The 16,265-nt window shown below is 40.4% G+C and overlaps 1 protein-coding gene across 1 annotated transcript in view; it reads right to left on the bottom strand.

The window, feature by feature from the left end:
- Window positions 1-16,265, bottom strand: part of rbfox1 (RNA binding fox-1 homolog 1) — a 172,666-nt gene that overhangs the window by 74,153 nt on the left and 82,248 nt on the right. Inside the window, exon 2 of the mRNA XM_053339295.1 lies at window positions 3,284-3,577. Within this exon, the coding sequence (XP_053195270.1) occupies window positions 3,284-3,577 (294 nt within the window). The remainder of the gene's footprint in view (window positions 1-3,283; window positions 3,578-16,265) is intronic.

The following is a 16,265-nucleotide window of genomic DNA, read 5'->3' as shown; positions in this document are numbered from 1 at the left end:
AACAAATTCATTCCTCTCTGTCATGCCCTGGTCTCATGACCCCCATCCCCCACCACCACCACCACCACCACCAGGCATTTCATCAGCTTCTGGTGCTGAGCTCATCCATGTTAGTACTACACTCATTAGTACCCTAATTCATCGGACCAGCCAGTGCAGCTCTTCTTCCTGGATAACATCATGAACAGCATTATATGCTTACACAGAAATAATGGCAGGTACAGTGTGAAGTGTGAAGTTAGGGGGGCTCTGTCCCAGGAGGCACGCTCCCCACATTGAGCCAACCTCTCGAGGCTTGGCTTCCTGAGAGGGACATGTTGATGCGGACTGAACTGCCTGCACAAGTGGCACTGACTTTCCAAGCACCAAGAGCAGTATCCACCATTACTTGCTACATAGCTAATTGGTTTGGATTTCAATGCTGGTGCAAGGAAAGCAGATTAGACTGCTTGACATGTGCAATGGGAGATGTTCTCTCTTTTATACAATATCTGGTGGAAAAGGGGCTGTCTAATGCCCCTGTTAAAGTGAATGCAGTAGCTGTCATGAGGGCTTAGGTGACAGACCTGTCTTCTCCCACACCCACATGAAATGTTTCTTACAGGGATTATGAGACAAAATCCAGTGATGTGTTTCTCCATCCTCCAGTGGGAACAACTGTTGGTTGTTGAGGGGCTAGTGAGTGATCTCTATGAGCTGCTGGAGCCTCTCTGAAGGTGTTGTCATTCACATAAGCTTTGCTGTCTGCACTGAGCTAAGAGAGTGCCCTCTTGGTTCATCCTTGCAGCGCACTGAACAGCTGTTAAATGCTATGGAGAATGAGTGGCTGGTAAAGCCTTATCCAAGAAGCACCTAGCTAGTTGGCTTTGTGAGTACATCTCCCAAGCCTACAGGAGGATGGGTAAGGAATCCCCCACTGTGGTCTGAGAGCATTCCATATATACATACAGTATGCATGTTAGTATCTATACCTTCATACGTTCATACGGTTCTATCTCTTGGCTACTTTTCAGGCTTGGACATGCAACTCAGAACTCAGAACTGTGAAAAAGGTGATATGAGTGTATGTAGTGGTACAGTACACCTGACCCCCTCTGGACAGCCTTCAGGGGCTGCATCCTTCGAAGGACGCAGCCTTCGCAGCCTCTGGAGGCGACTTTAAATAAAATGTATTGTATGAATTGGGACACAGCTATTGTCACAGTCCCGCCTCTGTGATGTATATGCGTCTGTGTGTTTTGCCTTTAAGAGTGGGTGTGTCTGTGTTCTCTCTCTCTCCCTCTCTCTCTCCCTAACCTATAGCTGATCAGGCTCTGTTACACAGTCCCATGACATGTCAAGGCAAGGCGAACATTCATCGCCCTCTGCCAACTGTACCCATAGAATCCAGTGGGGACAGAGCCTGTGTGGGATAGAACAACAGGCAGTGCCCTCTACCCATGGAGCCTACTGCTCCTACTTCATGTGCTGAAGTGGTTTTGGCATGGGAACTGTATACTGTGTGAGATACAGTGACACAGATTCAGTAGGCACGTCCTGATTGGCCTGCTATATACATGCAAATTTCAGCGGGCAATTGTGTGTGTGTAATTGGAGAAGAGTCCAGGGCTCCTCCTGTGCTTTTAGAACTGGGGTTACAAAATTGTAACCTTTGTTACCTCGATCTGACATACTCCTGAATAGATACTAGGGGACTTCCCATGATGCACAGCTCCTTTCTCCTCCTCCCCCTCCTCTTTTGTATACATTTATGTACCATTAATGTATGTTGCTAACTCTGCTTCTTCCCAAGAGACTTTGTGCTTTCTTGTCTCACAGGAGACCTTCAGGACCAACTGCTGTCCAGCTCATCATTAGTAATTTTTACCTACTGCTGCCACTATTAGTAGTAGTAGCTCAGCATCACATTAAACAGCATGTAAAGTCCAGTTAAACGCTGGTATGGTACTCAAGAAATAAGACAAACAATGCCCATGCCACTGCTTACAGAACCAGGAAATATAGTTTAAAGCTTAGTAGACTAGTAAGTAAGGCTACCTGACTGGACAGGATATTGCCTATAGGTACTGCACCCCGTGGTTGCTCCTCAAGAAATAAGACAAACTATAACTGCTCCTAAATTCCATGTTACAACAAGGACTGGGAGGTTTACTTTAGAAACATATTCCGATACAATTACTAATTACCTGTAAAACATGTAGTTACTAACCTAATTCCCTTACCTAAGTATCACAGTATTAAACTAATGTACTTTTCATTACTTTTGGATTAACTTAATACCAAATATGAAATAACAGACAGAGAAATGAATATCTCTATCTACTGTATATCTATGACTTTTTTCAAGTATATTCTGTAAAACAGCAGAACAATATGAGTTTAGAACATTTTTAGATTTTTAAAGTGTGTCCTCTGTTCAGTGTATTTTAATTAAAAACTTGCTTTTCAATGAGCAAATTCAGGCAGTAGCCTTTGGATCTATAACAAAAGTGCACAACACATGTGCATTACAGAGAACCTTCTCAGGGAAAGCCTATAATGAAACAGTACTTGCCCCACTGGCTGTGGAGCTATCACACAGACATAATGTCTATCACAGCAGGGGAAGAACCCCTGCTAGGTATTAGTACTACGAGAGTCCTGTCCTCTTCCAGAGCGCTTCTCTGAAAAGTGGCATTGGCAGACAGATGTGCAGTGTCATCATAGGCTTCACTGTGTCCTTTTATTCATTTTTTTCTGCATGCTACGTCTGAGTGATGTACAGTAGAGCTGTTATGTGCACTACAAGCTGTCATATACCAAGCTCTCTTTTGACTTATATGTATGAGTCTTTGGGACTGCCACAGTGTGCAACTATCGTCCGTGCCTGATTTCCCAACAGTTCAGTTTGTGTGAAGTGTGTGTACATGCACTGTGCACACCTACCTGCGCCATGTGGTATTATCCTCTACTCACACCACCATGCATCAGTGACTTATTTTGTCCACTTGTTCCCACTCCGCTCATGTTTTGGTTTTTTAAAGGGCATGGTAGTATATTGTTCATTTTTTAAAATCAAAATCCTGCTAATAATCTGATTATGTCATTTTTTTCTATCACAATACAGTTACCGTTTTTTTGTATCCTAGCAATGTAATGCCGTTCCATGTATTCCATTACTCCCCAAGCCTGACTACAACATACACATAGGACAGTATCAAAAGGTCTAAAATGAATCATAACATCCATCACAACCATTAGACTATCCAAAAGTTAAACGCTTTCTACTCCAATGAGTCCTTACTGTTGCTGTGCCGGTGACCGTCTGACTGCAGGAGTCTGATCCGCTCTGCTCGCTATGGCTCTGCGAGGACTGGTACATGTTGAGTGGATGCTCAGTGACGGAGGGCTGAACTCCAGTGTAGTCTTGTGGTGCCGCTGGGTGCTGGTGTGGATGTGGGTGGGAGTGTGGATGTGGGTGGGGGTGTGAAGCAGTGAACTCAGCTGGAATGCCATTCTGGGGCGGTGGGGCAAACTGGGCTGATGGGTAAGCCTGGGCCATGGATGGGTCCGGGGGTGCCGGTGTGTCCTGGTTACCCTGTACAGAAAAAAAAATACGCATTTAAATTCAGAAAACCATTTTGCTGCATTTCCTCGTTAAAATAGTAACTTACATAACCCCCTAAAATCGTGTTTTTTCGGACTTCCAGTGCGATGACAACACTATTTGGTATGGTTATAGATACAACAAAGTACACCTTTTGGATATTTTTGGTGTAATCATAAGTGAAACTGTAGCTTAAATACTTTCAACCAGAAAGGCTCTGAGAGTTAAGTTAAAAATATACCTTTAAAATAGTTTAAAAAGCAGCATCAGGTTTGTTAAAATGTACATTTAGTATTTTTGTTGGTTTTATATAATTTGAAATGACATTTGCACCATTTTTTACCAAAAGTAAGACTGAATGCTCTTGAAAATGTCAAATGGTGTAACCACAAAAGAATGATAAATATTAAATATTTTATCACCTACAGTGTATTTAAGTGGACTTATACTAATAATTAGGCTACTTCATTGTAAAACGTCAAATGAAAAGGAAACATTTTGGACCATTTATACATTTAAATTTTAAAGCATTTTCTCAGGACATAGGTCATATTAGCAAAAAAACAACCGTTTTTTCTAACTCGGTATTGACAAATGTAAAATGTGTTACAAAACATAGTGTTGCATTGCAAAGGTGGATTATATTTATTCCACATTCTAGTTCACATTTCTTTTCCTGTATATAAACAGATTTTTATGAAAAAATACTGCTTACACCTGTTGGACACTGGGTTACATCACGTCATTGGCCCTGATGACTAAAACTAATGTTGGTGTTTAGGGGAGGCTAACATGCCTCCCCTAAACAGGCATGTTAGCCTGTTTAGGTATGGGTCACCATAGTAAACCTTACCTGTTAATGTGTCAGCATTAGCCCAATTATACCTAATAAATATGTATTATCAATAAATGAAAAGATGTGAAATGAATACATCTGTACTGGAAAATTAATAATGTTTATTATGAAGTCATTTCTACAAAACCAAATCAAATGATTAGTCAGTAGATGAGTCATGTTGTTGAGTGGAGGTGTGAATGTCTAGTGTTATATGGTGTAAATGGTATAAATGTGCAGAGTGAGAGATAGCTGATTCTAAATGCATTCTGGATGGACATACCCAGACCTAAAGGGAGACACAAAACACAAGCAAGGGCAACACACAAACCTAAAAACCAAGGCAGAGCCAGAGGACAGTACATCATGTGTCTTATTAAGGGTCAACTTTTTTTTCCCTATTTGGACACTCCATGAGCTTTTTTCGGGGACAACCATCTGGAAGATTTTGCATTTTACATACATGCCAATGTACTGGCAGTGCTAAAAGAATTGATATTATCAGAAAGCTCCATTGCAACCAACAGTTCTTGCTGGAACTTTAAAAATGAATCTTGTTTAGTCCTTTATTGTACTAAGTGTCAATAAACAATGCACATTAACAGTGCAGATATGATTAGCATATCAAATTGACCTACTTCTGACTCTAATCACTTAACGGACTCCACTCCACTGCCAGTATTATGCACATACACACACACACACACCACACACACACACACACACACACACACACAGAGAGAGAGAGAGAGACAGAAGTCTACTCGACTTAGAGGAAATGTACTTGAAGAACTGTCCTGTTTAATAAAAAACTATTTATCCATCATTGAGACAGTAGGTTATCTGCTTGATCATAGAGGGCACTCTTCATCGAAGACGTACCCACCCATTGTTACACACTCAACGACATACATTTCATGTGTACTGTGCATAAAGAAGACACACATCTTCTCTGCACATAAGCATGGTAACCTGATTTAATTATAGTATAGGCTATATTCTGAATTTATCTCCTCATGGTCAAAGTACATTCCATTCATAATTGTTTTGTATCTATGCCTTTGACGGTAATATTGCAGCAGGATTGGCACTATACGGAAATACCAGAGACAGGAGGTGTGTAAATCTGCTGATCTGATGGAAACCTCTAAGAAACTAATCATGTTGTAAGAACAGAAATAGAAATGAATGAGAACAAAAGGACCATGCATGTTACATCTCACCAGTGTTGGGAAAGTTCACTTTCTACATGAACTAGTTCAAAGTTCAGTTCACAAATTTTAAAATGAACAAGTTCAGTTCATAGTTCATAATTCAAAATTTCACAGTTCCAAAAATGAACCAGTTCATAGTTCTTTTTTTTTCAATATGTTTTTCAAAATGATTGCCACAGCCCATATAGAACCACAGAAAGCAATTATTTTATCCGTTTTTACACTGTAACTATGCGTCAGATTTCAAAATAGTTTTAAGTAATCATATGAAGATGCTGTATTAATGATAGAGGCGGATAGTGCTGCTGCCTTCATTTGTTTTTGCCTCCATACTTCACATTTTGATGATGCATGCAGCGGTGCGACTCTGTGGTGACTGCTGTTGCCAGATTGGGTGTTTTTTCCTAAGACTGTTTACGGTGTGTTTTAGTCGGGTTTTCACCTGAACGAAGTTAAACTGTGAGAAAATGCCGTTCACAAACACCAGAATGAATGCTTCACAATAACGTTCATCAGGCAGAAATACAGTACGTTCAGTTCACGTTCGCCCAAAATATGAACGAGTTTATGAACGATGGTTAATTGAACGCGTTCAAGCACAACACTGCATCTCACATCCTATCAATCCATGCTATGGCAGGTTGTAGTGTAGTTTATTTCCAGTTTTTTTCCAATTGCTAACACACTGAAATTACATGCATATCACAATTATTTAAACTGACACACAGAGAGCAAAACCTCTTCTCAAGTCTCCAAAAGTCTCAACACATTTATTCTGCATAAGACGCAACAATCTGACATAAAGCCACGTTTGCCATTTCAAAACACTGCCATGGTGCCAAACACCTCAATGGTTCATTGTTACCACTTCAATCAGGAAGTAAGCACTATGAAAAGACCACAGGTGAGCACCTTTTTTTACAACAACAATGGAAGACGTTGCAGAGACAGGAAGAGGAAGAGGGAGGGGGAGAATGAGAGGGGGAGGAAGATTGAGAGGTAGGGGTAGAGCTGGTAGAGGAGTTCATGGCCAAAGAAGACAACAACTTTCAAATGAAATCAGAGCAACCTTAGCTGATCAGCAACCATGGGCTGATAATGTGAGAGGCTGGACAGAGAGCAGGCCAACCTGAGCCGTTTTACTGTCACCTGTGTCATCTGGACATTTAGACTGGAGTACAGGTATTCTTTCACACTATGTAGTACACCTCATGTCATAGTGTATCAGTTGGGTGACACCTGTTTACTTCCTCAATGGCTGATGTCATACACTAACTGTACAAGTTTCCTGTACAATTTACTCTACTGTGGGGGAAATATCTTTAGGCTGCATTGCCCAGCCCTATATTTGTGTTTTTTTGGCAAGGGAAGATATTGCCTGTGATGTGCACGAGGCGATTTTCTGCAATTTTCTTTTTCAGTTTACTGTTTTTTGTGAGCATATTTGTATTCACTCCAATGTAAATATATCTGCTGTGCAAATGTTGCACTGACTTGTTTGGTGAAAAATTTAAAAAAATAAATGTTTCAACAGCATGTGTGTGTATCTGCAAATATTTCTGTGCATGTCAACAATCTGAAGAATTTTAGTATTATGGCAAAGCATACTAAAGATGAGAGTGCTTTTCATTATGCCCAACAGTGTGTAGCTGGTTAGACAAAAATCTAGTAATATGAATGAAGTGTGTGCCATTTGGTGCAAAAGTTTGACTTCGATAATGCTGTATGTAGCCTTGGTTGCAGTGCTTAATTTTGCAGGATATATGAGGTATTTTGCATTTTGGGTGTGTGGTTTTGTGAATTGTGATAAGTATTTTAATAAAACCAGCCTAGTTTGCAAAATTGTGTTTTAGCAATTAGACAAGACTGTAATACAAATTGCAAGCCATTCATTTCAGTTGAGTACAGTAATAAAATCTACAGAAGTTTAAATGCTACAAAATGCTAGTGGTGACGTGGGGAGCAAGTGCTGGAAAACATCTTCACTGGCTTTGATTATCTTCTTACTATTAAAATAGACTAGTTAGACTAGTAAACTAGGCCATCTGTCATGTGACCCTCACCTCACTTGTTGTAGTGGTCCACATCCAGCAGCATGTCTGCCAGCTCTGACTACCTTATTTGTGTGTACTAATTCAATCACAAGGCAGCTAGACCTGACTGTACAGCTTATGCCACTGATTAGAAATAATCCATCATTTTAATACCAGGTGAAATGTGGTTCAGCTTGCTTTGTGATCTGTGTCCATCAGCTGTAAATGACATCTGTACAATTTGACGCCATTCCTGAGAGAAATATTCAGCCAACAATTTGAAAGGTCACCAAACTCTGCCTCTGCTTACTGGTTAAGACACATGACACATAACCGCAACAACACAGTTTGATCCTGGCAGCAGACCTTGATGCATGTCATACTCCATCTCTCGCTTCCCTTGTTTCCTGTCAATTCTCAACTGTCATCTATCTAATAAAGGCATAGAAATGGAAAAAAGCTACAGATGGGCCCTTCCCATCTGTAGGGAAAATCATTGTAATCCATGCAGAAGGCCTGCTTCCCTTGTCCCAACCAGGGACATGTTCTATGTGTAAAGAGCCTTGAGATGACTTTTGTTGTGATTTGGCGCTATATAAATAAAGAATGATTGATTGATAAGTCTGCCAGCTCAGTCAACCTAATTCTAATATTGAACTAGTGAGAACATTAATGATAACAATAATACCAGGAGTACACACCCAGATACAGGTCTCACATCATTGTCTGCAGGTTCAACTTAGTGACTGGGTATGTCAGGGCTGACAGAAGTCAGTGCAACAATACAGTTCCTGTATTAGTCAGGGGGCCAAAACTGATATTAAAACTTTGTCGGACACTTTTCGGTACAAGCATACAACCTATCCAGTATTAATATTTCACCCCTTAACATGTGTTCTAGCCAGGTTGTCAGCTTAGAAAATGTTTTTTTGTCCATTTTAACACTATTCTTAAAAGTGGTAAAATCAGATTTTTTTTTTCAAAGTGCTTCCTCTTTCTTCCATGTTACCTCCTTTAATTTTGGGCAAATTTGCAATATAATCCAATTTATGTGCAAGCATGATCTTTAAAAAATAATAATCAATAAATACCACAAGAGTATCACACCACAAGGGGCACTGTTGTGTCAGCACAGCTGTTGGCATGAGGCAGCAGATCCAGTGAAGATGATCACAGCAGGTGTCAACAGTCTGAACACAACTTTATAAAGGAGTGGTCTATCTGTCTACAACGTTGGTGAGTTGGTGTCTTTGACAACCGGTGATGTTGCTTCATAAGATATATTGAATGACCTAACACTTGCTGCAGAGTCTGAGAAACAAATGGTAACTGAGCTGGTGAAAAAAAGAATGAGCACAATGAACACAAACTTCCATAACAGCCTCTTTAAGAGAAAACTCAAATCAGAACAGATAGCAAACTTGGAAAACTCAAATCCAAGTGTGTGAAGCATGACAGGGATATTTTCCGTCACATCATTGTATCCATGGACATTTGCAGAGAGGTTAACATAGATGGGCTTCTCCAAAAGGAACTGTGTGCAGTCCCCCTGTCACTTGCCACAACAGAGTCAGTGCTCAGACCTACTAGCCAATATGTAGCCATACTACAAGCTGGTGCAAAGTCCATCTCTTGTAAGAACATGCACTATCATTGATGGGATGGCTTTAGTAAGAGCAATAGGCACATGACTGGCAATCTACATGGGAACATTACCAGAGTGGATCTAGTGTTTGATCAGTACCTAAAGAACTCCATAAAGGGTGGAACAAGAGCAAAACTGCAAAAAATTCACACCATTGTAAGTAATGATGTAAAGATGCCAGCTAACTGGAATAGTTTAATTGAAATGGATGAAAAGTAAGGCCAACCTGACACAATTCCTTTCAATTGAACTTGGAGGGCATGTCATTCAGTAAGGTCTTGAAATTATAATAAGTGGGGGATTTGATGATGCTGAAAAAGTGGCATTGACAGCTGGGATTGATGTTTCCCACCTACGAGCTGCACATGAAGAAGCAGATACCCGCATATTGCTACATGCTGTTGATGCCACAACCAAAGGGTGGGACAGGCTCATCATTCAGTGCAGAGACACTGATGTACTGTTGTTGCTTCTTGTGTTTGCACACCTGCTGAGCCCAGAAATATGGATGAAAACAGAAAACCACGCTACATACATTAAAGTGCATGATATTAAAATGTCAAATGAGATTCTGAATGGTCTGTTGGCATTTCATGCCATCACTGGATGTGACACTACCAGTCAGTTCACTGGAATAGGAAAAAGGACGGCGTGGAAAGTGTTCCAGCAGTGCCCTCATCTTCTCCAAAACTTTGGTGAGGATGAAGTACCAAGTCCAGCTATTCTATCCTCAGCAGAACAGTTTGTCTGCAAACTTTATGATCCAAAAAACGACCAGCACTTCAAGCCATGAAGTTCGCTGTGCCCTGTTTCAGAAAGTGAAAGCCAATGTGGATACTTTACCACCAACTCAGGATGCTTTGTCTCTGCACCTCATGAGAGCCCACTATATACAAAGGTTAGGAAATAGTCACTAGTGACCCATCCACAGTTGCCCTCACCAACCAGTTGTGGTTGGCACATAAAGGATGGAATGCTTGTCCCCCAGCTTTAAACCAAAGAACCTGTACAGGCCAGATGCTTGGAGCTGACAATCTGTGAATGCAAGGAAAGTGGAAGTCAGTGCAGTACCAGGCTAGCCTGGCTAACACCAGACCGCGCCTCAATCTCGTGTGCGATTGAGGTAGGGTCTGGCGAGGAGCCGTTCATTTCCTCGTATTTGAGGCGGGATCAACAAATGTCGATCAAATGCTTCTGTACGCTACTGGACAAACTTACAGTCAATCATATCAACGATACACGATGACGTATTCAGAGCCTGTAGGGAGCAGTGCAAATACTTCCTGTTTATGAAGGAAAAATCATGTAGCACAAGTTTTTGTTCTATTTTCAAAGTGAACTTGCCTTCCAATTCATTTAGCACACAATCTACTGCTGCTTGGAATGGTTGCTGCACTTCCGTGGCCACCATGCTGGATGTAAACAGAGTCGCTCTACGGTCGTAATTTTCCGCCCGCCTCCCCGTTCTGTGGTTGGTTCCCTATCTCAGGCGAAAATTTTATCTTGGTGGCCATGCTAACTTTCTGGACGAAGTAGAATCTCACTGGAATGAGAGCATGGGTATACACAGGCTAGTACCAGGCAGTGTTGATGTCGAAAAAGTGGAATATTTTGCAGTGGGGCATGTGGGTTGTGCCTGTGTAGCTTGGTGCAAGAATACTCAGGTACTCACATCATTATTATTGAGTGTTGCCACATTTTATGCAACTGTATTGTTTCAGATTATTTAGCATGATATTGTTTTTCCTGTTTTGTAGATTAGATTTATACTATGCCCTTTTGGGTAATGCATGTTTTGTATAATGAAGGTATTCATTATCAAAACAGTAAACTTTTCTTTTGTGTCCCTGGCCAGGACTCAGACTGAGCACATGGACATGGTCCATGGACATTATAATGAATAGGCTATAGGCTTAATATTAGTTTGCATCCAGCGTGCTGTGTGGACTTCATTACATCTGCTGCTACCACAATTATGAAATGCTAAGTTTATACAGTCTGACTGTGACCCTCACAAAAGTAATATTTTACAAATCTGCATTATATAAACTAACAGAAAATTTGTTAAAGTAAGTCATTTGGCGACTTCTAAGTCATTCAGTTAAACTAAGTCTGTTCTATAGCTGCTCCGCTGGAGAGGCTGCGAGCGTGAATGATCACTCGAAGTGATTGAACTTTCTACTTTTACTGGAGTAAAGAGTTGAATCAGTACGTCTTTTTTACACAAGTATCTGTAGTACTTTTGCCTCCTCTGCAAACCACACAGGCAAATTTTCTCTTCTTTATGCACAAAGTAATTACACACAGCTGACATGATAAGAGTGCTAGGCTAATTCACTGTCACTCACTGCAGCAGCTGCGTTTCTGTTTTCAGCATGTCGCGCAAAGTTAAGTTGAGCATTTGGGCTTAGGTATCGGATAGGACGGGCTATAGTTGTTTTTTTCAATGTTCGATCCTGAAATTTTGACCAATATCGGGCCGATACCGATCCTGAGTATCGGATCGAACCATCCCTAGTTATTGCTACTAAATGGTTACTAACCCCTAAACCTAAAGAAGTGAGAGTACAGTTATATTAGGATGGAATTAATAACTATAGTGATATATCAATTAAATACAATGTGTTACAACCTGGTACATTAATGAAGTCAAATAGCACCATAGACCACCATCTAGAGTCTCTCACTACAAGCTTTAAACTTGGCAGCTTTAAAATTCCCATAGATAGGGGTACTGATTAATAGAGGTTTTGGGATACTATGTTATGTTTCCAAGCTGATATTCACTTTGAAAACTTGTTCTCTTTAGGAGAAGATTTATTTTTTCATGTTGTAGTTCTGTTTTCTCTCAGACATCCCATGACTGTTAGCTTTCATTTGATACCATGCTTATGTATATGGTCCTTGTGGTTGTGGAGATATTCAACATTTATTGTTGGCATATCATGTTGAGCAGGAAACCTAAAAATTGGCCTGAAATTGCTTGTAAAAGTCACAAAAATATTTTTTCAGCTTGACAACCACCCTAATATCTTACCTATGGGTGTCTTCTAACTAAAAAAATAGGGTGACAGCTTGTACCAAAACATAACGGAAGCCCTTTTCAGAATCGGCCCCCTGACTATATACAAGAAGTAGTGTCAAGTTGCTCTTTTTAGACACACACCCCTACATTAGGGAAGTGAGGCTAGTATATGTTCCATATTACAGCAATCCAATTTTTGCAATGAGAAGTTACACACAACACAGACATAAATATAAAATACCTGCTTAGGAGACAAAACAAACTAAAAAAGAATCTCAGTGAGAATGGTGCATTTTAGAACTGTGGTTGCAGCTGACTAGCGTGAGTCACAAAAAAATTGTGGAAACATTGAAAGGAAAGAAAGTCAGTGTGCCTCCACAAACACAGTAGTGTGTAAGTACTGTATGTGTGAGTGTGAGCATATGTGTATATGTATGTGAGAGAGGTGACTCCTGTGGGACATTTATATCTCAGCCATTACAGAGACACAGTGAGAGAGAGAGAGAAGAGAGAGAGAGAGAGAGAGAGAGAGAGAGAGAGAGAGAGAGAGAGTGAGAGAGAGAGAGAGAGAGAGAGAGAGAGTGAGAGAGAGAGAGAGAGAGAGAGGTGCAGACAGTGAGTCTTGGCTAAATGCTCTGCTGTGTAATGAGAACCACATTTAGAAGGCTGAAATATGCTTTACGTGGCAGAGCACTGCACACACACCCACACATACTACGCACTCTCACACACACAGACACACACACACACACACACACACACAGACGCACACATACACACACACACTTGATACAATAAATATTTTGAATAAACGCAGAGAAAAAAAGCATAAAAGCTCTCTATATGCTTCCATGTGTGATATTGTACTCTGTCACTATTTCTCTGAAGACAATTCTTCATTGTTCTCAGAATGGTTTCTTGTGTTTAAATGATGAGATACATTGACTATCTATCATCCCACTGACATCAATATAAAATTGTTAAGAATTTTGACAACTTTCGTCACAGTGCACTCATTCAGTCAGCATTCTCTGTGAAAGCCACAACTCAGTGGAACACTTTCCAGATGACTATACCATCAAAAGAAAAAGCTACTAAAAGTTGGGCTTCATTTTCATGGCTGTGAGCATCACTTCCATCACTATGACAACAGTGTAGTCTCAGTCATTGCTACGGTCTCAGAACTCAAGAAACACAATCAGACACTCAGGTTTTAAACAAGCTAACAGTTTAGCTGCATAACCTACATCACTTTATTTGGAGAAGAAGCTGAAAGTGAGTTCACCTGAAATGTTGCTAATAATTCCTCCGTCCATGAGCAGATTTTATGACTTTGTTAAGTATGATATAGCCACGGCTAGAAAAACAACTTCTAAAAGCTAGCCAACTCTGGAACCACTGACAACTTATTGTAGATGTTATATGGTACATAATGTATGTCTATGTTATTTGTGTGGTCTTCCAGGGTACTCTAAATAAAAAATAATTTGGTTTAAATTCAACATTTTTCCTTTTACCGAGAGTGACAAGAGGAAGTCAGGCAGAAGATGTTTAGCTTAGCTTAGCCTCGAGTCTGAAAACAGGAAACAGCTAGCCTGGCTCTGTTCTAAGTGATACAAAACACACACACCTGTAAAGCTAGTTAAATCTGTACACAAACACAAATGCAAAGTCAGCTTTTTGTATTCTTGTGGTACATGTTGGAACTATGTCATAACTAGCAATAGTTAGTGACTGTGAAATACTGTCATCACAGTAGCCAGGTTTGGTACCACTTCCTTGTAAAGGCCCATTTATACTCAACGTATGTACGAAAATGTATACGTCCTTGTCAAACGATGTTACCGTCACTGCTCACATACTTCCGTGTGTCCTTCACGTTGGCATGAATGTTAACCAATACATCCACCAAGGGGCAGTCCAGAGTCAAAAGTTTATGACAACAACATACTCAAAAATAAACATGGCTACTGTGGAGGAGATATTGATAATGTTCCTCTTGCATAAAAGACAAAAAGGATATGTATAAAATTTCTAACCAACTCGCATAACCTTTCCTCAAAAAGTTCCACCATTGTTATTTCTTCTTCGTGTCTCACTAGAGCTACGCATTGGATGTGACAGCAACACTGCCTCCCCATGGTTTCTGGTGGTACTGCTCCGTTTGGTCCATATCCGTAAGCTTTATGGAAACATGCAGAAATATGGACGAAATGAACGCATAGCACAGACAGAAGGTTCAGTCCGTATCCATATCCGTATTTAACTTTGAGTATAAATGGGCCTTAAAAGGTAAAACCTGCTCACTGCCTGTATCTGGAAACCCATTGTTCGGGCTACCGATTATGCACAATACTAGCCAGATGGATACACAGTTCTAAATAGTTAAACATGAACACATAAGTCAGCTTAACATCACAAACTGTCACTTTCAGAATTGTGTTAATGCATTGCTTAAAGAAATGTTAGATGACAGAATTTTAATTAGTCAGGTTAGAAGTGTTAATGTTATTATTTATTTTGACATACTCCAAGTTTTCATCACCCACACACTTTAAATGTTTATGTTTTTGTCTTGTCTTTGTTAGTATGTTGTCTGTTTGCTCTACTCTTTATAACCTTATTTTATTTTATAAAAATAAAAAAAACTCTATTTACATGCTTGTACTGGAGCTTTCGGTCATATCATACAGATTTTGAGCATTTCCCAGACATTTTCTCAATGTTGGCTTAAACTTTTAGGTTGACAGTCTATTCTAAATTCAAAAGCTACAGAGCCAGTGGACCAGAACTGCTGAACCCTCACATTAGTTTCAGCTGAACTCTGGGGGATTTCATCCTCCATCTTTTATAGTGCAGTCATGCTAGGGAGGGATCCTTTCACAGCCAGTATGGATTAACTCGTCATACATACAATATCTAAAAAAATATGAACCCTTCCTTTAAGCTAACAATACAGTGCAATGCATCATATGGCAACATTTATGTTAAATATTGTACATGTTCCCTTACACTAAAATAAAATAAATGACATTTCTTTCCCTTCATGCTACATTACTCTATCATTCTCTCTCTGCTGAACAAGCACAACAGAGGTCCTTGGTTTCATTTCTACAACAGAGCTGCAGCTTCTCCCTCTCTCAAGCACATAGTCATTAAAACCTTTACCACAGATGAAGATGAAAGAATGAGGAAGAAAGACAGATATGCAAGCATAAACACGACACACACACACACACACACACACACACACACACTCACACACACATAACCTGTGGACCCACACACATATGCGCACACACACACAACCAACAAAAGAAGCATGCAGCATGCTGCCTTCTGCAGTCACAGCTCAAACAGTGTGGTGCAAGAGAGCGGGCATAGAAGCGAGAGAGAGAGAGAGACAGAGAGAGAGAGAGAGAGAGAGAGAGAGAGAGAGAAAGAAAGAGAGAGAGAGATGGAGGAAAAACAGTGTGTATTCTTAGAAGTACCTGCTCTACCATCTCGCCTCTGCCTTCCTCCATGCACATCCAGCTGCGCTATAAAGTCCAGCCAGTGTCTGCCTACAGCTAGCATCAATTATGAATGGCTTTGTGTGTGTGTGTGTGTGTGTGTGTGTGTGTGTGTGTGTGTGTGTGTGTGTGTGTGTGTGTGTGTGTGTGTGTGTGTAGTGGGGGAATGAGCAGGAGGAGGAGGACGAGAAGGAGGTGCCACTGTGAATGAAAGCAGCATTCCCTAAAAATGTTTTCACTACTCTCTTCTCTTTCCACCTCCATGATCCTTTCCTTCTTCTTCATTTGTAGAAGTGTCACCCTCCTTTTGTGTTCTTTCTTTGTCCATTGGCACTAATAAATTATATGACCAGCCCTGTTCATATACTGTTTTGTCATACTTCTGCCCCAACATTAATGATTGGGGTTTGAGAGC

This window comes from Scomber japonicus, chromosome 18, assembly GCF_027409825.1.
Source record: "Scomber japonicus isolate fScoJap1 chromosome 18, fScoJap1.pri, whole genome shotgun sequence".
NCBI classification, from domain to species: Eukaryota; Metazoa; Chordata; class Actinopteri; order Scombriformes; family Scombridae; genus Scomber; species Scomber japonicus.
This window is presented reverse-complemented; position numbering and strand designations above follow the sequence as displayed.